General features: G+C 40.7%; 2 protein-coding genes across 8 annotated transcripts in view; both read right to left on the reverse strand.

The window, feature by feature from the left end:
• CCDC138 (coiled-coil domain containing 138) overlaps nt 1-6,804 on the reverse strand; it is a 31,874-nt gene extending 25,070 nt beyond the window's left edge. The window contains exons 1-4 of one of the 4 annotated variants that reach the window (XM_072135820.1): nt 6,667-6,781; nt 5,681-5,890; nt 4,518-4,564; nt 183-315 (exon numbers count right to left, since the gene is read on the reverse strand). In XM_072135820.1, the coding sequence (XP_071991921.1) occupies nt 183-298 (116 nt within the window). In that variant the 5' untranslated portion in view covers nt 299-315; nt 4,518-4,564; nt 5,681-5,890; nt 6,667-6,781. Of the gene's footprint in view, nt 1-182; nt 316-4,517; nt 4,565-5,079; nt 5,175-5,680; nt 5,891-6,666 lie in introns of those variants that run through there. The other 3 variants (XM_072135819.1, XM_072135821.1, XM_072135822.1) reach the window with 3 other exon arrangements.
• Nucleotides 6,805-11,701: 4,897 nt separating this feature from the next.
• The window catches only part of LOC140118211 (E3 SUMO-protein ligase RanBP2-like), a 51,314-nt gene continuing 36,377 nt past the window's right edge, over nt 11,702-26,638 (reverse strand). For 2 of the 4 annotated variants that reach the window (XM_072135818.1, XM_072135815.1), the window contains 7 exons: nt 25,652-25,735; nt 25,021-25,223; nt 17,931-18,078; nt 16,642-16,734; nt 13,973-14,118; nt 13,486-13,759; nt 11,702-12,079 (listed from right to left, as the gene is read on the reverse strand). In XM_072135818.1, coding sequence (XP_071991919.1) covers nt 11,970-12,079; nt 13,486-13,759; nt 13,973-14,118; nt 16,642-16,734; nt 17,931-18,078; nt 25,021-25,223; nt 25,652-25,735 — 1,058 coding nt within the window. In that variant the 3' untranslated portion in view covers nt 11,702-11,969. The remainder of the gene's footprint in view (nt 12,080-13,485; nt 13,760-13,972; nt 14,119-16,641; nt 16,735-17,930; nt 18,079-25,020; nt 25,224-25,651; nt 25,736-26,638) is intronic. The other 2 variants (XM_072135817.1, XM_072135816.1) reach the window with 2 other exon arrangements.

A 26,638-nucleotide genomic window follows, 5' to 3' on the forward strand; every position in this document is an offset into this window, starting at 1 on the left:
GGGACTCCTTGCATCATATATAACTGATGCTCGGAGTCCTGAACTCATCACTGTGTAAGAGCACCACCTGTATAATAAAGGAGTTGGTGAACACCATGGTAAGCAAAAACTGTCACCATGAAAACATAGAAAACCATAGAAAACATGATACGACTTAAGTGTAATGCATCATTAGAGTTTACCTATTTGAATCTCGGATCCTCCTCAGTAAGTCCCGGAGTGCTTTGTTATAATGTCTCTTCTCAAGCAGGGTCACAGAAGGGGATGCTGGCTGAAAAGACATCCTAGAGTCTGCCATCTGGCAAGGCAGATGAACTGTAATAGAATATTATTATTATTATAGTTATAAGAAGGAAAATATATAATGCAGTCACAGGAAACCACATTGGCTAATAGATAGTAATAAGGGAATGCTGCGGGAAGTGTAGTGTGCAACATATTCTCCAACAATTATTCCATCAACAGTTCCTGACAAAGCCAGGTATTGTCCATTGATACTCTTTTATACCAAATGCAACTGCAAACCCTCTAATTAAAGCAAAAAAAAAAGTGTAGATTGCTTTAAATGTGATTTCCAGTAATAACACAGGACAGCTGTCTGACTGCTGGCATCCCCAACAATACCCAAAACTGGAAACCCCAAGTGTCGCATGTGAACAATGCAGTAGTGTACGGGAAGGTCGTCACTTTAATTATTATGAGGCTAACTGCCTGGGAACGTCTGCAATATTGGGCCGCAAAAAACAGACTAGTGGTCCATTGGCAGTACAGTCCAGTGGTACACACAGGTAAGAAGATGACCTGCTCCATAACTTGCAGTCGGTTCATACACCTGTAGACAGAGGTCGCACTAACATTTTTCCAGAAGGGTAAAAATACTCCTCTCACCATTTTTGAGGAGTATTTTTACCCGAGGAGGAGTATGAAAATTTCGGTAGCACACTGCGCACACACTACACTCGCACACTGCGCACACACTACACTCGCACACTGCGCACACACTACACTCGCACACTGCGCACACACTACACTCGCACACTGCGCACACACTACACTCGCACACTGCGCACACACTACACTCGCACACTGCGCACACACTACACTCGCACACTGCGCACACACTACACTCGCACACTGCGCACACTACACTCGCACACTGCGCACACTACACTCGCACACTGCGCACACTACACTGCGCACACTACACTCGCACACTGCGCACACTACACTCGCACACTGCGCACACTACACTCGCACACTGCGCACACTACACTCGCACACACCACACTGCGCACACACCACACACTGCGCACACACCACACTGCGCACACACCACACTGCGCACACACCACACACTACTCACACATACAGAACACAGCACACACTACTCACACATACAGAACACAGCACACACTACTCACACATACAGAACACAGCACACACTACACACACATACAGAACACAGCACACACTACACACACATACAGAACACAGCACACACTACACACACATACAGAACACAGCACACACTACACACACATACAGAACACAGCACACACTACACACACATACAGAACACAGCACACACTACACACACACATACAGAACACAGCACACACTACACACACACATACAGAACACAGCACACACTACACTCACACATACAGAACACAGCACACACTACACACACACATACAGAACACAGCACACACTACACACACATACAGAACACAGCACACACTACTCACACATACAGAACACAGCACACACTACTCACACATACAGAACACAGCACACACTACACACACATACAGAACACAGCACACACTACACACACATACAGAACACAGCACACACTACACACACACATACAGAACACAGCACACACTACACACACACATACAGAACACAGCACACACTACACTCACACATACAGAACACAGCACACACTACACACACACATACAGAACACAGCACACACTACACACACATACAGAACACAGCACACACTACTCACACATACAGAACACAGCACACACTACTCACACATACAGAACACAGCACACACTACACTCACACATACAGAACACAGCACACACTACACTCACACATACAGAACACAGCACACACTACACTCACACATACAGAACACAGCACACACTACACACACATACAGAACACAGCACACACTACACACACATACAGAACACAGCACACACTACACACACATACAGAACACAGCACACACTACACACACATACAGAACACAGCACACACTACACACACATACAGAACACAGCACACACTACTCACACATACAGAACACAGCACACACTACACACACATACAGAACACAGCACACACTACACACACATACAGAACACAGCACACACTACACTCACACATACAGAACACAGCACACACTACTCACACATACAGAACACAGCACACACTACACACACATACAGAACACAGCACACACTACTCACACATACAGAACACAGCACACACTACACACACATACAGAACACAGCACACACTACACACACATACAGAACACAGCACACACTACACTCACACATACAGAACACAGCACACACTACTCACACATACAGAACACAGCACACACTACACACACATACAGAACACAGCACACACTACACTCACACATACAGAACACATCACACACTACACACACACACACAGAACACAGCACACACTACACTCACACATACAGAACACAGCACACACTACACTCACACATACAGAACACAGCACACACTACACTCACACATACAGAACACAGCACACACTACACTCACACATACAGAACACAGCACACACTACACTCACACATACAGAACACATCACACACTACACTCACACATACAGAACACAGCACACACTACACTCACATACAGAACACAGCACACACTACACTCACATACAGAACACAGCACACACTACACTCACATACAGAACACAGCACACACTACTCACACATACAGAACACAGCACACACTACACTCACACATACAGAACACATCACACACTACACACACATACAGAACACAGCACACACTACACTCACATACAGAACACAGCACACACTACTCACACATACAGAACACAGCACACACTACACTCACACATACAGAACACAGCACACACTACACTCACATACAGAACACAGCACACACTACACTCACACATACAGAACACATCACACACTACACTCACACATACAGAACACATCACACACTACACTCACACATACAGAACACAGCACACACTACACACACATACAGAACACAGCACACACTACACTCACATACAGAACACAGCACACACTACTCACACATACAGAACACAGCACACACTACACTCACACATACAGAACACAGCACACACTACACTCACACATACAGAACACAGCACACACTACACTCACACATACAGAACACAGCACACACTACACTCACACATACAGAACACAGCACACACTACTCACACATACAGAACACAGCACACACTACACTCACACATACAGAACACAGCACACACTACACTCACACACACACACAGAACATTACACTACAGTGCACACACAGAACATTACACCTACAATCACACACTCACCCGTCCGGATCTGCGGGCAGGTAGAGATGGAGCAGGACAGGGAGCAGCAGCCCCGCTGTCGAGAGGTATCGCGGGGCCTGCGCTCTCTCTCCGGAGCGCTGATGACACAGATCACTGTGTCAAGTGTCGCGCTGAGCGGTCCGGCGCGCGCTGTGATCGCGCGACATTTACCTCTTTTGCAGCGCGCGCCGAGCCGCTCAGCCTGCGCGCTGCAAGGAATAATTGCCAAGCGTAACTTTACGCATGGCAATTATTTTGGGGGGTAATGGCGCCTCATCACGCGTCTATGACGCGTGGTGAGGCGTTAATGCGACCTCTGCCTGTAGACTTACCATTATTGTGTTTATGAGCCCATTGAAATACAAAGCATGTGCTATGCAAAAACCACTTGCATGTAGCTGAGGACTGAGAGATTTCTAAGGGGTTAAACTCCCCCACCCCTCATCCCCATATATCAGACACATTGGTAGAAAAGCCATTAGATAAAAAGAAACTGTGGGTCAAAGAATTATGGAACTGAGGTCCAAAATGTACTTCAAGGAGTTGCAGCCATGCATCAAGAGTAATAAGTTCAAACCTTAATCATGGTAAAAGACCATTGTTCTTTTACCTATGATCTGTATGATACCATCAGTTCCAATATTTCTATATACTCTTGTTCTTCTATCATAATGTCCACACATGCTGACTAACAAATAAACCTAATATGATTTAATTTGGCGGGGCATATTGTTTTCCTATTGCCAGGCTATTAGCTATATTGCCTAATAAGAGATCCACGTGTTGGAGAAACTATTTCCTACCCAGATTAAATTTTGTACTTTGTGTTCTTATTTGCTTTATGAAAGAACTACAGAGATTCCTAAATAACTACTCACCTAAATATCAAAGGGATCTTCTAGGTAATCCAAAAATGATGTTATCACTAACAAAATACAAATAAAGACATTAAATATATTACAATGAGATAACGGTTAAACTATTTAATGACAGAATTAGCTGCATCCAAATAGAGTACCAGGAAATTTTACACAGTCCCGGTGTGCCATTATTTGTTTAGGGGAGAAGCAGGGGTAGGTCCAGGATTCCCAGATCATCCACAGTGATACATGTATGGTGCAAGGAGTCCCTTCTTCCCTGCTGTTATGATAGCAGTTTGGTGCTTTTGTGAAGAAGGGACTACATGCATCTTGCATACTTATGAGGTGCAGAGTCCTGCCCTCAGCACTGTGGTCAATCTGTGAAATCCAGCCAACACATGGTCCAAGATTCACAGACATTACATGGTTGTCTGCTTGTAGCCTTATTGTCGCAAGAAATTTCTTGAAATGCATTTTTCTAATATATGTATAAGGTGGGGGTTGTCTAGGACTTACAATTTATACAAAGGTGGAGGGCTGTAAAAATAATATACTAAATAATAATAATAATAACACTCACCCCCTCTGGCGCTCTGGTTATCTTGCGGCACCACCCATCAATGCTGCGCAGTTTGTATACAGAGACCCAGCAGTAACGGGTGGCACAACATGGGGATGGGAGCACTGGAGGAAGTGAGTATATGCCATTTTATTATTTTATTAGAAAATTTGTAAGTACTGGACAACACCTTTAACATTATAATTTTCCTAGTAGAATATGGAAGCTTGAATATTTGCTCTCTAAATCAAATTTCTGAGAAAAATGTTCGAGTAATTAACCGTAGATGCAATATTTTCATTATTATTTAAAGAGCCACATTAATTTTATGGTGCTTTACATTTGAAATGTTTGGTTGACATACATGAGGAGACGTTTAGCAACCTTGTAAGGCAGCTCCTTTGACATCCAAGCATGACCTTCAGAAAGCCTTATGATATAATGCAGGATTAAAAACAAACCAGTATATCTATTCCAGAAGAAACAGACTCCCAACTGTAGGCAACACTCTTTCAACCTGGTTGGGCCTCTTCATTACAGCGTAAACAAGAGCAGTTAGTATGAGAGGAAGGGTGAATTTACACGAACGTATGTCCTCTGGGCCGTAGCCGGGCGGACATACCTCTGGATTTATGTTTGAAGTCGGAGCACAAACTTCCGATATAAATGTGGCGGACGCTGTGAACCGAAACCGCCCTTTAGATGCAGACTTTTGTGTTGTGGTGCACACAACTGACGCAAACACTTCATAATTACATGTGCAAATTGTCGTGAAACCAGACGCAAAGACATTAATAAATCTGGGCCAATATGTAGGACAGGCTAATAAGTTCTGAAAAATATGGAGGGAATGGGTTGTAAACAGCTTTGTAAAAAAGGTAGAGAGCAGTAGGCATCCTAGGAAAGAGCCTTGTGGGAAATCAACAGAGGGGGCAATGTGTATAATAGACATTGGAGAGCTATATGGACATCCATGAAAGGGTCAGTGATGTCAAGACTTTATAGGAAGAGGGAATGATATCAAAGACAGAGGACGAATCACGTATAAGGAGAGGTGTAGTGGCAGACAGTAGGTCATTGGAGATTTAGGTCAGAGAAGTAAATGGTGTTGGAAGGCTGGTTCGGAAAACAGTCCCAGATAATTTTACATCTCTGGAGACCCAGCAAAGCTCGGCCAATTCCCCAGAACAGGGCGTCTATCCTATGTGCCCCCAGCATGCCATGGGGTCTCCCCAGACCCCGTATCACAGTGGAGACTGTGTAATAAAGCTGCACTCGTATAATGACAAGATGTATAGGCTCTGCACTGCAATACTGACATCTGACAGGCCAGGGACTTCTGGCTGCTGCTTACATCACGTGTATGGCCACCTTATTGATGAGGTCACCATGTCATTGCTCCCGGGGTCAGGGCAGGTATCTAATGGAAGTCAATGCCTTGCTGTGGGATCCAGCAGGGTTCATGGCTGAGCTGCAGCATTTGGGGGAAATGACTGTGGAATCACATTGAGAAATCTATATTGGAATACAACACATCATAGAGCAATGTAATGACACCGGGGGCAGGAGCCATGTTGGGAGGTGACCCCGGGCCCCCAGTCACTGTACCTGAATCGGCGCCCCGCTCATCCGCTACCATGTAACATCGCACACGCGTGACGTCACCGGCGCAGGAAGTGCCGCGCATAGCTCCGCCCCGACGCTCGGTGACCCTGGCAACTACCTGGCTGGCGCGGTGACGCCACAAGTCCCGGGCTGCCATTGTAGAAGGGCGTGTTCTCGTGTAGGCAGTGCATGAACTGCTCAGCTTACGGTTAGGGAATGTTCACACAGCATTTTGGTGCGTAAAACACAAAATCACATTTCAATAGTTTGGTTGTTATCCGAAGGCATATTACAAGGCTGCGTTCACACCAAGGTTGGAGAAACTGTCGGTTGGTTCAGTGAAAACATTGACATTTTTCCATCACATTTTAAAGGAAAGCTACCATTTAACCCCTTACCTCCAAAGTCACTTTTCACCTTCCTGACACGGCCCATTATTTTAAATCTGCCCTGTGTCACTATAAATGGTTATAACTTTGGAACATATCCAGCTATTTTTGTGACACTTTGTACTTGATGTTAGTTGAAAAATTTCAGTGGTATGTTTTGTGTTTATGAGAAAAACGGATATTTGGTGAAAGTTTTGAAAAATTCAAAATGTTTTACTTTTTCAACACATTGTCATCACAGCAAAAACATTTGAAAGCTAACATTTACCGAAAGTCTACTTTATGTTGACTTGGTTTTTTATGCATCCTCTCATTTTTGTAGGATGTTGTGGGGCTTTGAACTTTAGGTGCAATTTTTCACATTTTCATAAAAACACAAAATCCTGCTATTGAGGGACCTGAATATTTAATTCACTTTGAGGGGCCCAAATAAAAAAAAAAAAAAGTAAAACCCCATAAATAACCCCATTATACAAACTACACCCCTCAACGTATGTAAAACAACCTTCATGAAGTTTGTTAACCGATCAATTGTTTTACAGGGGATAAAACAAAATTGCGTGCCATTTTGAAATGTACATTTTTTTGGCTAAATGAATGTGTTTTTTTTATAAAATGTACAAATTCTCAGTGCTTATTTATGTTAATGATGATTATGACTACTAGCCAAGGACAATGCAAAAGTCATCTCAGAAAATTAAACTATTACATGAGACCAAGTATATACAGTAAAGGAATGCAGTACTTGGATGGGGCTCCTTCTGCATGAATGACTGCATCAATGTGGCGTGACATGGAGGTGATCAGCTGATGGCGCTGCAGAGGTGTTATGGAAACCCAGGTCTTGTGATAGCAGGGAAGTAAGAATTCCAGCTAAATTTAAGTAACCCCCCTCCTCCCCCCCAAAAAAGATGGGAGTACCCTGAAGACATGGGCCATTTCCAGTAAAATGAATCATCCAGTTTCCAGGAAATGCTGAACATTTGGGAAACTGTTTGGGTAGCTTTCTTTCAGCTCAAGGGAGAGCATCTCAGGATCCACATCGTCAATATGACCATGGTAGCCAAATTAACGGTAACCCACCAGGCCATGGAAGCTGTTACAGTTTTCTGAAGAGGTGCTGTTTTTCATCAGAACCCAACCTTTTAAAAGCATCAGGTTGGATCCTAAAACAGAAATTCAGAAGGAAAAGGGATTATCATACAAAGTGAAACACTTTCAAGGCTGTCTACTTTTCAAGGTTGCAAGTCAGATGCTTTTTGAGGAAAGATCTAGAATGCATTGACCCCCTGGAAAGTCAATAAGCTGATCCCAATATTGCTCAGATACCCACATCTCCTGCAGCACATCTGTTACACAGAATGCAAGCACTTTGAAAGCTCCCATGCTGCGCTGTCACATGTTGGAGCCAGGACTATGTCCTGCGGTGTCTTCGTTTTGAAGAACATCGGAATGAGAGTTGGCTGCCCAATCCTGCCAATTTCCATTTCCCTAGTTCTTCATAGGATCAAGGTCTTCTATCACACTGTCCTCTCTATCCTTACAAAAGGTGGTGTCTGTCTTAAGGTGTCTCACTTTAACGAGGACATCGACCTCTTTCTCCCGCTCAAAGGAAAATACGTGGTAAAATCTGCCGTGCAAACTTTAAAGTACAACTGTAAAATATAAAAACTTTTGCCTAGCTCTGCACTAAGCAATTTTCTAATTTACACGAATTAGCTATCTGCATCAGTTTGCCAGCTAGATCCTTATCTATATGGTGGAGAGGAGATTGGGGTGGATGATGTTAGGAGAGGTTACTAGCAGATGTGAATGCTCCTGATCGGTAGCCTGCTGGGTGCAGGAGAATATCAGTCCCGGCAGCAGGTCCTTGAGTGATGTCATAAGCATGAGACTAATTCACTTGCTTTAGGTCATCCAGTTACATACAAGGAATGGTATGTATCAGAGCTGTTTGTGTTTGAATATAGTAGAAATAAAGACAAAGCTCAGGCTCCCCATCAGTTCTAATAATTGGCATAGGCGTTTTAGTGTAGGTGGACAAGTTTTAATATATGGTATCTTTGTAGATTCCTGTATGATGCAGAGTTCCAGTGCTCTTCCCTGCCTTGCTCTGCACTAGATCTCTATGCAAGCAGTAACACTGATTCTGTGTCCTGATCGGCTTGGTCAGATGTCACAACCAGGAAGTCCCTCGGGACATGTTGTACTGTAAAACAATAGCATTCTAGAGTACATATGTTTGATCACTTTTTTGTGGGATGAAATGGGTAAAAAAAAAAATGTATTTATTGCTTTTTTTGTTTGTTTTTACAGTGTTCATCTAGTGAGTTCAGTAATCTTTAACTGGTTCACAGCGGCGGTCGGGTCACGCTGCATGGAGAGGGCTCACGGGCTGAGCCCTCTCCATAGCCGATACGTCTATGGAGATTTACCGGTAACACCCACGATCGAGATTTACCGGTAACACCCACGATCAGTGCTAGCACCGATCGCAGGTGTTATCACAGCGATGGCTGCCAGCAGCCGTAAAAAGATAGCCGCCCATGTGTGCCGCCATCTTGCCTAGGATCGTCGCTCCTAGTGACGTCATAGGGGAGCGGTGATCCGTCTCCATGGTGGCCTCTGGTCTTCCAAAGACCCGAGGCTATTTTGTTTTAACCCCTTCATTACAATGTGCTGATAGCACATTGTAATGAACGAGAAGGAAAATCCCCATATACTGCCATACTGTAGTATGGCAGAGTATATGATGGCATCAATCAGACAACCTAGGGTTAAAGTACCCCAGGGAGTCTGAAAAATAGTAAAAAGAAAAAAAAGTTTTAAAAAATTATAATAAACCTAAAAATTCAAATCACCCCTCTTTCCCTAGAACTGACAAATATTAATAAACAGTAAAATTTATAAACACATTAGGTATCGACGCGTCCGAAAATGCCCGATCAAAATATATTAACGGTTTTTCACTGCGTTTAACCCCGTAACGGAAAATAGCGCCCAAAAATCTATAAAAAGTTATCAAAAGGTCGTACAGTCCTAAAAATGATATCATTGAAAAGATTATCAAATGTCGCAAAAAATGAACCCACCCACAGCTCCATACAACAAAGTATAAAAAAGTTAGAGCCAGAAGATGGCAAAAAAAAAAAAAAAAATTTGTACAGGTTTTAATTTTTGTAAAATGTATGAAAACATAAAACCTATACAAATTTGGTATCCCCGTAATCGTACCAACCCAAAGAATAAAGTATCAGTGTCATTTGAGGCGCTCAGTGAAAGCTGTAATATCCAAGCCCACAAGAAAATGGAGCAAATGCGTTTTTTTCACCATTTCACTGCATTTGGAATTTTTTTTCCCCACTTCCCAGCACACGGCATGGAATATTCAATACCATCACTATGAAGTGCAATTTGTTACGCAGAAAACAAGCAGTCACACAGCTCTTTACGTGTAAAAATAAAAAAAAGTTAGATTTTTGAAGGTGGGGAGTGAAAAATGGAAGTGAAAAAAACAGGAAAGGGCCCGGTCCTTAATTGTACGGGTCGTTACGGATGCTGTGATGCTATATATGTGGGGATTGCGTTAGGATTTTGATTTTCCCCCATATTATATGTCTCTTTATGGGGCTTATGACCATTTTTATTCATTTGTATTGAACATTTTCTTTAAATTAGCTCCTCCACCAGCTCAATTATCGGACTGCTTGTTCATGACAATACCGTGCAATACTGATGTATTGTTGGGTATTAGCTCAGTCAGTGTATGCACATGCATAGGCAGGCACTGTGCCTATAATATCCCGTCACAGATGGGATCTTGCAGGCACTGTCTGAGGACAGCCCTGGGGGTCCATATCAGACCTCCAGGCTGCCACTGTGCAGGGGGGGGCAATCATGGGAGAAGAAGCCCCCAAAAACCTATTTAAATGCAGCGGTTGCGCTAACCACAGCATTTCACAGGTTAAACACCTGCATTCGGAACACTCCGAGTTACAGCTGACACCCAGTTTATACAGATGCTGGCCCAGCTCCGATCTCTAGCTGAGCCAGCATCAGCTCTGTGTCCTATACATTGGACGCTGAGCGCTACATTTTGGCATTATTTGAACATAACACTTCTTATAAGTGGCCAAAATATTCTCTAATCTTAAAAAGTATCATGTGTTCAGTTATACATCTATAAGATTCATTGGCATGATTACCAGTCCAGTATCTGACCCGATGAAGTTACTTACTGTCAGATGCTTTACTCCTCAGATTTTTTGCCTACCATAACATTATGTCAACTATTTCACAGAGACCTCAGATGAACAGCTAACAAATCCCCCTCCCATAGTATTCCGTAAGTTGTCTAGATAATTCCCAGCTCTAGAAGCAGCTGACATCTAGAAGCAAAAATTTTGTACTGAGTCTGCCTCACAGAATTCACAGTAGAAACTGGATACTAAACCTTATTCACAGGTTTGCTTTTCAGAATTTTGGCAAATTTTCCTGCAGGAGTGTCATCTAGTCTTTAATTTCACTAGGGGCCTCTCTGACATCTATAAACACATCACATCTTATGTTCATGGTATATATTTCTATAAGTTGTACGGTGACCATAGAAGTGATTACAGTCTGCACTATGTACACACAGAAGCGCAGGATTTCACTCTGAACTTTATTTACAATACTAACATTTAAAAAATAGGATTGTGTTCTTACAAGTGCACAGAGAAGTCGTTTACACAATGTAAATCTATGCTGCCCATCTTCATCCTGTTGAGATAGATACAGAACTAGGACGTACTTCCGAAGTAGCAGAACTGATTGCTCAATAACAGAATCTTAAAAAGAGAAATTAAATATAGTAAAGGCCCAGTCTCTGATCCAAAAATTGAGGTGCTACAGAGATCTTAACCAGCGGTGTTCGAATTAACAAGCCTCTAGATTCTGCTGACATTCCTCAAAGGTTTTCTGGAAGGAATCGGCCAACTCCTGGGTTTTGAATCTAGCCGCAAGTTGCTCAAACCTTCCTTCTCCATCTGCAACAGAAAAGTGAATTTTTTTATTAGTCAAATAGAGACATAGTCCCCTAATAAGCACGTTAGACATTTAGCAAATATTAACATGACACACTTTACCATATTTTGAAACCATTGAAAAGGACAGAGTTGACACACTGTGACCTCCTCCAGTCTGTTATCTAGCAAACACCAGATACCAAGCTCCAGGCTTCTATGCAGTCCTATTGACCTTGGACTTTGTATATAAGTTGGAGGCTTACGGTTGCTTCAAGCAGCAGTATTTTTATTTATTTAATTTTATTCCATTATAAAAGAATGGCAAGACTATTATACAAGCTCTTACACCTCTTGTATCACCCCCTCATCCTCATAGTCTAAGCTCCTGTGAGCAGGGACCTCACTCCTATTGTTCCATATGACTGTTTGTATTCTGTAATGTCTATTTTTATTTGTATATGCAACCATGATGTGTAAAGCTCTGCAAAATATGATGGCACCATATAAGATTATTATTAACTGTGCCATCTCTATTTATACCAAGAAAAATGTGACCACCGAGGCGCTCAAGCTATATCTATAGCCACACCATAATCCACAGTTGCTATTCTTATAACAATTCCTATAATTACTATATACTATTCTATTTCATACTTATATAAATACAATTTAACAGTTTCTTTGACCCCTTAGTGACCAGCCTGTTTTGGGGCTAGATGCAGTTTCTTATTTTTTCATGTTCACCTTTTAAAAACAAACATAATAGAAAATGTAATTCTGATGCTTTTCTTGACTTTGAACAACTATGTTCTTCAGGCGAGTACAATGCCATAGACCCCAAATTTGTACATTTTTTCATAAAGTGTTAACACTTACATGATATAGGCAGTTGGAAATATTTCTGTTAAATTTAAAAACAATTAATTTGTATATTTATGTCTACCCGGGCTGTGTAGTGGCTTTTTTTCAGGAAAAGTTGTATTTTGTATTGTTAACCATTTGGGGTACGAGTTTTACATAGTTTTTTTTGGTGACTATTCAAACTTTTTTTTCCTGGATTTGCATTTTATTTATACTAGAGATACTAGAGAAACTACAAGTCAGGCCTTGATAAAAAGGTACTATAACTTTTTGTTTATAGAACAGATATTTTGTGCTGCCAATTTACCGCCATTTAAAAAATATTTAATAAGGCTTAGTATATGGTTATATCTCTACTATACATAAGAAATGCCCGATGGTGCCTGCTCCACAAATCACTGGCCAAAGCTACCCTTGCATAACCACACATTTACAATTTGCTCTGCTTGGGTGAACACCAGGAAGTGAAAAGCAGTCAGGAACAAGGTGGTGTCAGGACTGGAGTGGACACGTATTAGGCAAAGGCAATAATATTCATCATTCTGCCATTCTGCAATTGTACTTACCAGAATAATCATGTGCTGTCCAGACCAGAGCATTATTAGAAGTGTTCAAGGGGGCCAGTTTCATTTCCTTTGAAATCACATGGTTTGCGCACACTTTCAGCACTTGGTCTCGGCGCATAAGAACGCGGTAATATTTATTTTCTTGATGGAAGAGTATTTTCAATTCCCCTACTCCTCGCTCCTTCCACTGATTGACATCTCGGTCCCACCGATACAGCTTGACCCTCTCTTTAAAAAGAATCTCTTCATCCTCTTCTCCTGATTTAACTTCCACCTTAGTAAATCACAGAAAAAGCAGAACTATTATACTGCTCCTGAGCCTAGATACTGGTGTTCTTTCAATTCCCCAACAGAAAATCCTCTTTATATATTGAATGCATTGAAATGAACATATAACTCATTATAGTGATCTGGCCAAAATAATACAAGATTTTGTTGAAACATCTGACTACCAATCCATAAGTTAGAAAAGTATAAAATATATTACCTCTGGTAATGAAACAATGGGCTCAAAATGTACATCATCACTGTGTACCACCTCTTCATCGCTTTCACCATCATTCTCCGATTTTTGGCTCTGCACCACAGAGGTGAACACAGCTGCTCCTGTGTTGGCCCACTGAAAGTTTTTATCTGCATGTGTACAAAGAAAAGTTACGTTACTATAAAGATTATAGTTGGCAATACAAAATATTCCAGCCATTCTGGAGACCTATCACCAGGGAGCCAATATCACAAAAGGGCTGTTGAGTCTGTAGGCCTAACCTCAAACTTTGACTGACTCCAGCTTCACCAAAATTGGCAACCATACTGTTAGTCTGCTCATGGTGGTCTCCAGTTTTAGTAGGTTTATGATCTGTGGGTCGGCAATATTTTAATCCTGCCATGTGTTCTCAATACTATTATTGTCTGCTCTTTATGCAGTATTCGGTTGCTGGGGTGGTATTTATAATTTCTGTGGTGTTATTTTGCGTTGTACTAGGGTTGTTGTGCTGGTTACTGGTGCAGTTAGTCTTAACAACATAGCCCTTGAACCAATACAAGTTTTTGGCGCAAATCCCTAGATCAAGAGTAGGACAGACATTTAACCGGTTAAGGACTGGGCCCTTTCCAGTTTTTTGATTTCCATTTTTCACTCCCCACCTTCAAAAATCTATAAACTTTTTTATTTTTACACGTAAATAGCTGTGTGACGGCTTGTTTTCTGCATAACAATTGCACTTCATAGTGATGGTATTGAATATTCCATGCTATGTACTGGGAAGCAGGAAAAAAATTCCAAATGCAGTGAAAATGGTGAAAAACCACATTTGCGCAGTTTTCTTGTGGGCTTGGATATTACAGCTTTCAATGTGCGCCCCAAATGACATGTCTACTTTATTCTCTGGACTGATACGGCCACGGGGATACCAAATTTGTATAGGTTTTATAATGTTTTTATACATTTACAAAAATGAAAAACACCTGTACAAATTTTGTTATTTTTTTGATTTTGCAATCCTCTGGCGCTAATAACTTTTTTATACTTTGTTGTACGGAGCTGTAGGTGGTGTCATTTTTTGCGACATTTGATAATATTTTCAATGATATTTTTTCGACTTTGCCGCTATTTTCCGTTATGGGGTTAAACGCAGTGAAAAACCGTTATTATATTTTGATAGATCGGGCATATTCGGACGCGTGGATACCTAATATGTTTATGATTTTTACTGTTTATTTATATTTATATCAGTTCAAGGGAAAGGGGGCAATTTGAATTTTAAGGTTTTTTAGTATAATTTTTTTTAACTTTTTTTTAATTTTACTACTTTTCAGACTCCCTAGGGTACTTTAACCCTAGGTTGTCTGATTGATCCTCTCATATACTGCCATACTTCAGTACAGGCAGTCCCCTACTTAAAGAGAACCCGTCATGCAAAATAACCCCCCTAAACTAAATATATTTTCATAAACTGCCATTAGAGAGCATTGCCTCTATCCCTTCATTGTCCCTCTACATGCCTGTAAACCTAAGCAATGAGGTCCTAAAGCTGTATGCAAATGATCTGTGAGATGTCCAATGAAGCATTAGCATATTCAAGCTGTCCACTCTATTCATGAGTGGGAGGCACAGCCACACCCCCAGTGCATGACTGACAGTCTGTATAATGGTGTGAGGCTGTATAATGATGTGCTTCCTGGTGCTGGTGGCCACGCCCCCTGCAGCCTGTGTGTGTATGTGTATGTGTGTGTGTATAGGAGAGATACAGCATCTCCAGGCTGCAGCCATGTTACAGCAGAATATGTCAGATTCATGTGTAGCTGATGTCTGTGTCTCTCACCTGTATATTAGGAGGATGCAGCATGTCAGCAGATGCAACACACACACTCACACACTAGCCATGCTTTACTATACATTACACACAGACATGAGCAGGGGGAGGAGAGGGGAGGGGGAACAGGGGTGACATCACTGCCTCTGACCATGTGACCAGCCTCATTTACATGATAAAGAATAGATGATTTTATAATGATTAATGTATGAAATAACTAGATAAAGGCTGTGATGGGATCCTTGTGAGATGCTCCAACAGGTAGTGGTGACAGGACTAGTGACACAGACCTGATGACAGGTGTCCTTTAAGGACACCCGACGGACAACCCATAGTTAGACAGACAGACCCCTCTGACCTCTGGTGAAGCTTTCTGAATGCTTTACCATAGTATCAGATTGCAATGATCAGCTGTAAAGTGTCTGTAATGAAGCTTTATTGATAATCCTTGGTCCCATTACAGCAAAAAATGTTTAAACTCCAATTGTCACTGAGGCCAAATTTGTTTTTTATCTGGATCTACAATTATAAAATATACATTTTCGACTTGCATACAAATTCAACTTAAGAACAAACCTATGGACCCCATCTTGTATGTAACCCGGGGACTGCCTGTATATGGGGATTTTTCTCCTCATTCATTACAATGTGCTATCAGCACATTGTAATGAAGGTTTTAAAACGAAGTAGCCTCGGGTCTTCGGTGCAACATGCAGCAAAGGCTTACCGGCTATGGAGAGGGCTCAACCCGTGAGCCCTCTCCATGCACTGGGACCGGCCGTCCGCCGTGAATACACAGAAATTTAGGAAACGTAAAAGACATTATTAGATCCCACAAACATACCTTTGGAACCAAATGCAAAATCACCATTTTTTGATGCTAGGTCTGCAAACGATACTCCAGGTGCAGAGCTCAGGTTGAAGGAGAAGTTGATAGCTGACAAAACAGAATAAAGAAGTTGTCTTCCTAAATTGGTTATCTTTTCAGCCATGATAGTTTCCCACCTATCCCCAGATAAATACATTTCTTTAACCCCTACATGGCTGCCATATGGCTATACACATACATATTTGCACGTACCCTGTATATATTTAAAAGATGTCATAAAGTGGCTCAAACAAACAGTTATATCTTCTAAACCCTGGCACCTAGAAACAAACTTATGGTGTCCTATTAGAGGAGAATATCCACTGCTTAAGTCAATTAAAAAAAAAAAATTCTATCCAACTTTCAATACCTGACAGTATCTTAAACAGAAGATCTCTCTGGTTTCATGTAAAGTAGAAACACAAGTGTTTCCAAGTGCCACGGTTAAGGAGATATGACTGTTTGAAATGAGCCCCCTCCAGATTGTCAGCTGAAAGCAAGATAGAAGACACTCTGCAAAAGTACATGCACTCTCTGCAGCTGTCTCTGAACCTGGGAAAGTGTGAGATATTCATGCTCTACACATCATTACAATATTTTGTTAAAAATGTATACAATTTTAGAGCTTTAAAAAAAACTTAAATGGAAAGAAAAAAAATCAAAGCATTTTTTTCATATTTTAGTTATTTTTCTGTTTTACAAAAAACATGTTATTAAAAATTATTCTACCAAGTTTCGAACGTCATGAAAAAAAATATGAAGTAAAATTTTTTCCCTTTTTTTTTTAAAATTCCATGAGAGACTTTAACGTGATAATTCTATTAAATTTTTTTTTTTTAATTGAATTGGCAAATAACTTCAAATGGTCATATCTCCTGAACCCTGGCAGCTAGAACCACCATTTCTTATTAAAGAGTAGAATCACTCCTTGAATACAATATCATTAATGTTTCTAGGTAAAACAGAAACCGAGATATCAACTCAAAGTCACAGTCGAGAATTGAGATCCGTATTTAAAAATCCCATTATACACTTAAACATTAACAGAGGTTACCATGTGCCAACTACACATGGCAAGTGCAAATAAGCCAAAATAGCCATATGGCAGTCATTAAAATGACAGAACTGCAAAAAATTGACCTGGATATTCAGGCACCAATGATGCTCGATCACAAAGGGGTTAATGGGGGTCAGCGAAATTATAAAATGTCTCTTTCGGTTTCTCATGGTTATCAGTGTGTTTTTTTTTGTTGCTCATTACATACCAGGCGTGGTAGAATCTGGCTTGACCTCTTCAGCTTTTGTTGATAAGTCCACAGGTCCAGGGGCATCGGTGGTTGATTTTTCTTGTGCTGTGGATAAAGGGAGCGAGTCTGTAGCAGCCTCAGTACAATCCTTGGTTTCTGCAAATTCCTAAAGAAATAATCATTTTTTCAATATATTGTTTCAAGAGCAACAAAGCCCAATATCAACACATGCAACCACAACAAGAACAGCCGCCATATTAAAGAAGCAGATCTATAAAAATACCACAATGGTGTACAATGTAGTTATGTTTCTACAGCTGTCCTCATGTAAGAGACATGAAACAAGGGACATCAGCCATGCCCATTAAAATTTAAATGGACTCCTACCATCAGTGTGCATTATAACAGGTGTCAGACTTGGCCACCAATGCATACTGGTGGTCCAGTGTCCCCAATCATAACCTGTTGCCATTGATAGAATTCTCCTAAAAACATACAATTTGCATATTTCTATTTCTTATTATTTCTAGAAATTTAAATGACAATAGAACTTGTTATTTACATTTTTTTCAAAGCCCACAAATGAAATGCTCAATGTATTGCTTTATTCATTGGAGCAAGTCCCTGTATCGGTGTGTGTAGAGAGACATCCACCAATCACTGAGTAGACCCACCCTATGGACTCCTAAGAGTAAGAATGAGCAGATTGATAAACAAGATATTCGGCATCCCACCTAGTGGCCAAAGAGAATATTGCAGGATATATATAGCTTATTAAAAATGTGGGAGAAAAATGAATGAAAACCATCCAAAATGCCTACAAATATGTTTAACAAAAACATGATTAAAACAAGGCCATTATTTGGAGACACCCTTCCTTTTAGGTCACCAACAATTGTTTTAAAAGGATGTTACCGGTTTATATAGAGTATGAAATTTCAGATGACACTTGTACTTGTAAGCCAGAATCTAAAAGAGGACTTGGGATCTTTTTACTCAGTTCCTAGAGGTTCCCTTAGTTCTAATTAAGCCCCTTAGTCTGTGCTATTTATTCATTTTTTTTAAATTCCTTTAGTCTGTGCCATTTATCATAAGCACCGACTCCAGTCCTTTATACATCACATGAGTAACACAACACTCATAGATACTTCTATATAAAAAGACTTTACTAAAAGCATACATGTGACAAAGTACAGACAGTCCCCGACTAACAGATGACCCCTTGTTACGGCCCACTCGATGTTGGCAAGTTATTGTACTTTAGTCCCAGATTACAATAAACAGCTATAACAGTTTTTAAAGGTGTCTGTACTGAAGCTTTATTGTTAATCCTGATTCTTATGACAACCCAACATTTTAAAATCCAATTGTCACAGAGACCAAAAAAAAAAAATTTTGTCTGTAGCTACAATTATAAAATATACAGTTCCGACTTGCATACAAATTCAACTTAAGAACAAACCTATCTTGTACGTAACCCGGGGACTGCCTGTAACTACATAAAATAAAATACAAAATACATAGAGAATACAACTACACACATAGGCCTACTTTCCTGCCCACTCCTGGACCCCCAGTAATGTGTATGTATATACAATATCTACATTACTACAGAAGCTCCTGGATATATCGTGGAGCAGGAGTCACATCCAATACCTGGCCATATACATGTACATATAGAGACTCATGCACAATAGCACCTATACATCTACTCCAATACACGTGCGGGGCACAGATGCACGTGTGAATGGGATACGGCTATAGGTTGTACATGTAGTTACACTAATATATATATACACTCACTGCAGACACTTATGTATATAGGTAAAACACATAACACCTGGAATATCTATAGGTACACGTATAAAGTCTACTATTCTATAATAAGTACTCTTATAATTACATATACAAACATAGAAAGCACACACAGTATCCAGCAGGGTCAGGAAGCAGAGAGCTAGCCTTAATATCCCTGTGGGCAGCTCTTGCCACCCCCCAGAACTCCACCCTAAGACCATTTAGGATAGACCCCCAGTGTGTGCATTTAGGATAGAGAATCTCACACCTGTTCAGGATGGCTTCTTCCTGCTGAAAGCTTTTGTTATACTAATGACCAAATAGCCTATATACACCCTGACATCTCACTACAGAATATTAGTGACTGCTGTAAGTATATACTGACCTTATCTATTTAACCAGTATACAATATATAATCAGAGCAGAGTGACCAGATAGGAACAATGTTTCCCTGTAACAGGTAAATATATATTGTCATTATACTTTTATTCCAATCAGTGGTTTTGGCATAAAGGATACTAGTGCAGAATACTGCAGAGTGAACATACCGGTACCATTAGACCTAGTGCAGCTTGTACAATTGCTGTGACAATGCATCAAACTCATATAGCTTTTACTGCCCACATGATCATGAGTTTGGTGTATTCACAAGCCTACCAGACCACAGCTTGCACTGAGCAGTGAGACATGAGAATAGAAGTAGGGTATGCAACACAATAGGGCTTATTTACCAAGGGTCCCGCAGCCGCATTTCCGTCGGGTTTTCGGCCTTTTCGGGGATCGCGCCGGACCGGGAAAGGCATTTAGAAGGGGATTGTGTCGCACACGATCGGATTTTGGCGCATCAGCTTTCATGCAACAGGGATGTCCGACAATCCAATGGATTCGGACTGAGCGTGGGATTTAACATTTAACTTGTGTCTCAAGACATACACGCATCCCAATGGGTCAATCAGGCTAGGCAGAGACCTAGATCAGCTTCTAACTACAATGTCAACACGAAGAAAAGATCTTTTACTTAAAGGAAACCTACCACTTGTAGTGGCAGGTTTCCGATGGCAATACCGGGCACCAGCTCAGGGTGAGCTGGTGCCGGAGCTTATTTTAGTTAGTGTTTTAAACCGCGGTATCGCGGTTTAAAACACTTTTAAACGTTATAGCCGGCGCAGGTAGGTACACGCTCGGCGCTTACCGTGCACGCGGCTACATAGGAAGTGAATGAGAGCCGCGTGCACGGTAAGCTCCGAGCACGTACCTGCCTGCGCCGGCTATAACGTTTAAAAAGTGTTTTAAACCGCGATACCGCGGTTTAAAACACTAACTAAAATAAGCTCCGGCACCAGCTCACCCTGAGCTGGTGCCCGGTATTTCCATCGGAAACCTGCCACTACAAGTGGTAGGTTTCCTTTAAAAGGAGTTGTCCACTTTTAGCAAATAATTGATATTGTTATGATACATAAGGCTTTTCCAAAGATATTATTTAAGGTAGCTCATAGCAGAACCTCAAATTGACCTGGACATTCAGGCATCAATAACCACTGGTCATTAAAGGGGTTATGTAACATGCAAGAAGTAAAGCTAGATGATTGTTTAAGTTACTTTTGCAGGTAAGCAAAAATGTCCTAAAAGTATACCTACAGTTTACTTAAATCTGTATTTCAGTTTGTGTGCATGTGGAATGACATTGTATGATTTTTCCCTTATGCATTTTGACATCTGCAGGCTGTATGTGCGATTTTAAGCTTAATCCTATGACGGAGACTAGATGCTCTCACCAAGCCCCTTCTCACTACTCCCCCCCCCCCCCCCACCTCCATAAACTCAACATAGAAAATGCAATGGTTAACCAGACCGAAGGCCATGGAGATATACATGTGGATTAAAACATATGTATGATAAAGAATATGTACATAACTAGAAAAATGCATCCATCTGAAATACAAGTGGGCCGCACATCAAAACTGAGAATTATTCAAGTATCAGACCAAAAAGTAGATAAGGACGTGGGGTGTGAATACACTTCCTTATGATTGTGTATACCGTCTTTTGAAAACACGGAGCCCAAACTATTTTTCTCCCATTTATCAATAGTAAAAGGGAATCTAGGAAATGTTGTTATTTGTGGAAAAGGTCTCTTCCCTCATTAGCTATTTTTTCATTAATTGTGCCATTGAATCATGCCACAATCAACACACAAGTCTGTGTAGAGGAGAGGGAAAAATACTTTTTGGTCTACGGCTTTACTCCATAAGCAATTTTATTGATACCTTGTTTAAAAGAATGCACAAGACAATTATTGAAATTAACTTGTATATACAAATGTATTTGTAATATTTGAATTGGTCCATTCCCATCTGAAAAACCAAAGCTAGTACAGCTTTTGGAAGATTATTTGGATGAACGAATTATCCCGACACAAATGCCAACCCTAACGCAACAGGGGTTTTTTAGTAGCCTACAGAGGTGGATTAGTAAAGATGGGCCATAGTATGACGACATGTGTATCATAAATGCTACTTCAGTGTATTAACTTTGCTATAAGTGAATAAAAAAATATTGTTATATTGTGCTAGGAACATAGACAGACAGTTGGACAAGAACACTAGGCAAAACAGCAGGTAGAGAATAGTAGGAACAGGGAAGGTAATAGAATAGAGAAAGGACAATAGGCAAGGGAAATAAATCTTTATTTATAGATATTCAGGGAGGGCAAATACTTTTGACATTTACAAGAAAAGTGGATGCATAAAAAAAAAAAAAAAAAAAAAAAAAAAAGCCATCCAAGAAATACAGATCAACAATTGCTTTTGGTAAATTGGTCATCACCAAAATAATAGCAGAGGAAAAGAAGGAAAGAAAAAAAAAAACCCTGGCAACAAATATTAGTTAATTTACGGCTGAGTGCAAGACATATCTATCTATATACAGATGGTCCCCCACTTAAGGGCACCCGAAGATCCCTAGTTACAGACAGACCCCTCTGCCCACTGTGACCTCAGGTGAAGTTCTCTGGATGCTATTACTTTAGTCCCAGGCTGCAGTGATCAGCTGTAAGGCGTCTGTAAATAAGTTTTATTGTTAATCCCAGTTTCAATCATAGCACAAAAAAAAAAAAAAAAAATACCAGTTCACTTGCATACAAATTAAACTGTCATATGTAGATGTATAATACTATATATAAATATATATAATTGTCAGTGGTGATCCAACACACAGAACGCACTCCAATCAGCTGATTCCGACTCCCTCCAGCACCGTAATACATTGAACTGCAGGGAGCAGTACTCGGGGTCTCAAAGGTCTCTGATAGCACAGTCCAGAAAGGAATCTCATTTGTGCAAGTTATAGATTTAACTACCAATGGTGGACACAAGTTACACAGATGCAAGTCCAATCACAAATACTACATCCAAATATAGGATTCTGTTTGGCTGTCATTAAACGGGTAGGGCTTTTTTTGCTTTTATTTATAGCTTCGATTCCAGAATAAATAATCAATATAAATATACATAAAACTGCACCATCATCTCATATCAGCACAATAGGCACAATGACCTAGGAATGTTTCGTTTTGTTCCTAAAAACCCACAGAATACATACAAAATACAACTCTTCATAGACACTTGAGGTAATCTGTTTTAGCCATCATAACAAATGGTAGCAGCGTCCATCTGAAATCCAGTAAGACATATTTTAGTTGAGAATAGGGAAGGTGGAGATCTATTGGCAATATCACAACTACAATCCGTGAGGATGTAGGCCAACCTTCTCAGCTCAAACTCCCAATGCTATTAGAGACCAACCTCCCCAGCTTTTATATTGTAGACACAGGAGTCTTAAGGGTATATAACATTGGGAGAAACCCTCTGTATAGACATAAAGCAGTGGTATCCGGTCTATGGGTTTTAAAGGAAACCTACCACTTGACGTGAGCCGGTGCTTACTTTCATTAGTGTCCTAAACTGCTGTATCGCAGTTGAAACACTTTTTATTCTTTACAGCCGAAGGAGCTTCGGTGCACCATGCGCGCAGCTCCCAGGCATTTCCTATGTAGGCGCGCGCACGGTCGCACTTAAGCAGCTTCGGCTATAAAGTTTAAAAAGTGTTTAAACTGCGATTCATTAGTGTCCTAAACCGCTGTAAGTAGGCACCGGCTCACCTTGAGCTGGTGCTCTGTGTATGCATCTTACACCTACCACGTTAAGTGGTAGGTTTCCTTTAAAGTTCTTATTAGACAAGAAAATATTTAATACTAGGGTAATTCAGAATGGCTTGGTATAGGGGGAGAGTTATCAGAAGTGTCTAAGACAAAACTGTCTAAGACCGTTTAAATTTTATAAGCAGCTGTAGGAAGCTTAGCTGAGCTGCCATGAACAACTAGAGCAGTTTGGCTCTCAGGCACTTGTGATAAATCTCCCTAAATGGCACTACGGTCGTAGGTTTTATAAACCACCAGTCAGGTGCAGCAATTGATGCCAAGCACCAAAATATCTACTATGCTAAAATATATAACCCCAAAATCTAACCAGACAGCCCCATACAGATACACTCAACAAAACAAGCACATACAACATTTACACACACAAAATGCAATACAGCAGTAAATGCACAGCTTTCACGACAAATGTGAACATCACATACAAGAAAGTAAAATTATATGCAGTTCACCCAAATCAGTGGTGGCGAACCTATGGCACAAGTGCCAGAGGTGGCACTCTGAGCACTCTCTGTGGGCACCCAGGCAGGAATCAAAACCTCCTCCAGTCCCTGACCACCCAGGATGTGCAATATTATTGGAGCTCCTGCTCTGGGCCCCTGGAAGGAAGCTATAATGTTAATCTGAATTTCTCCTCTTTCTTTTAACTGTATTGGTGTCCACAGGATGCCAATACAATTAAAAGCTGGGACAAAAAAGGTTGCAACTTGTTACTGCTTAAATTTCCATGTTGGCACTCTTCATTTAAATCAGTGCGTTTGGTGGTAGTTTGGGCAAAGAGTCTCTAAAAGGTTCACCATCACTGACCTAAATGAAAAGGAGACTGTCACCTGTATGACGAAGGTAATCTTAGTCCCCAGCCACGTTATTAACCTTGTATTCCACTATCCAGTGAATCGCCGAATCATTGCATTCAGTTCTTTCCTACAAGGAAAGTTACTGTGCACCAAGGGAAGCTATGCTCACTTCTATAGGAAATAACAGCAGGTTTAGCATATCCCCTGAGAACTCCTTAAGCAGACTACATAAAGCCAGCACACACCAACGCTTGACACCTGAGCGAAAGTGCCAAGTGCCAAGAAGCATTGTGCTTACTTCAGACTCCTTCACTTTCCTTACTTCGGAGTCATAGTCTTCATTATTCTCTTTATCATCATCTGTGTCACTGCTCACCCCGCAGAAAAATGTTGGAGGCAGTTTCAGATGTTCTGCCTTAGCTTTTTCCTCGGCAGTAGGCGTCTTCTCCCAAACAATCACACACTCCTTCTCAGATTCTGGGGTGGGTTCTTCAGATACGCCTGAAAAATGGGATGGGGAGAAGAGGAGACAAAATGGTGAGTAACAAGTATCTCTTAAATTATCACAAAGCCAGTGCCATTCTAATGAATGTGCAGCTATTCTCATTGTTATTTTGCAAGGAGCAGGCTTTTCATCGGAGCCCAGAACGTTACATCAATACAGTTCAGTACTTATTTATTGTGGCCTAAAGGCTATAAAGTGATCTAAATCATGATGACCAGATATAGGATTTATCAGGTACACCTGGAGGATTTAGTGGGGGATGGAGTATGCAGGATGAACATTATAAGCAATCACATTCCCTATTTTATTAGAGGTCACTTGATCAGTCAATGGGTAGAAGAAATCATATAAGAATTTTTTTTCTGTTCAATTAAAGGATCACCAAAATATGCCAATGGAGAACCAAATAGACAAGTTGTTTTACCTGATACAGCATGTCGACTTTTCCCTCTCGTATCCTGATAAAGTTGGCCATTAAGTTTCCTGACTGCAGCCTCAAAGTCCTCATCTGTTAAATTCAGTAAAAACAAAGTTTAAAGTTCCTCCTTAGGACAGCACTGATATACAGAGGCAGTATTCAGCATGAAATATATTGTCTAACATGCCAAATACATAAAGCACAGCAAGCTTTTCTTATCTTAACACATCTGACATTTCCTGCCCAAGTCTCCCTGCACATAAATGTGGGCATTTCTCAGGGGAGACGGCAGGGAGAAGCTTGGACTTATCCCATGTTTGTTTACACTGAAAGGTCTGATTGCAATTGGGAAGTATAAGCTAAGGGACAGGTTTTTGCATCAGGTATTAACAAATATGGAATCACACGGGCAAATATTTCCTTTACAATCACTTTCCCCATCAGGTTTTGCCTCATAATAACAGATGCAAAAAAAAAAAACCTGATGAAATAATGCTAATAAGTTGGAGTCAATGTGCCAAAAATGACTTAACTGGTTAAAGACCAGGCCATTTTAGCTTTTTGCAGTTTCACTCTAGTCTTTAAAAATCCCTAAATTTTTCCATCCACAGAGCTGTGTTTTCTGAGTAACAAATTGTCCTTCCTAGTGATGGTATTTCATATTATATGGCATGTATTGGGAAGCTGGAAATAAGCCTCAAATGTGATAAAATTGGAGGAAAAATACATTATAGGTTTTAAAAGATTTTTTAACAATTAAAACCTATTGTACAAAAAAAATTCTTCATTTTGCCCGATTCTGGCACGAATAACTTTTTCATACTTTGTTATACGAAGCGTTGTAAAGAACCATTTTTGCGGGAAGAGTGGATGTTTTCATCATTGCTACCATTTTGGGGACTGTACGACTGACTTATTCAAAATGTACCGTATTTTCCGGGCCATTAGGCGCACCGGAATATAAGGCGCATTAGTCCGATGCGCCTTATATAT

This window comes from Engystomops pustulosus, chromosome 2 (genome assembly GCF_040894005.1).
Source record: "Engystomops pustulosus chromosome 2, aEngPut4.maternal, whole genome shotgun sequence".
Taxonomy (NCBI): Eukaryota; Metazoa; Chordata; class Amphibia; order Anura; family Leptodactylidae; genus Engystomops; species Engystomops pustulosus.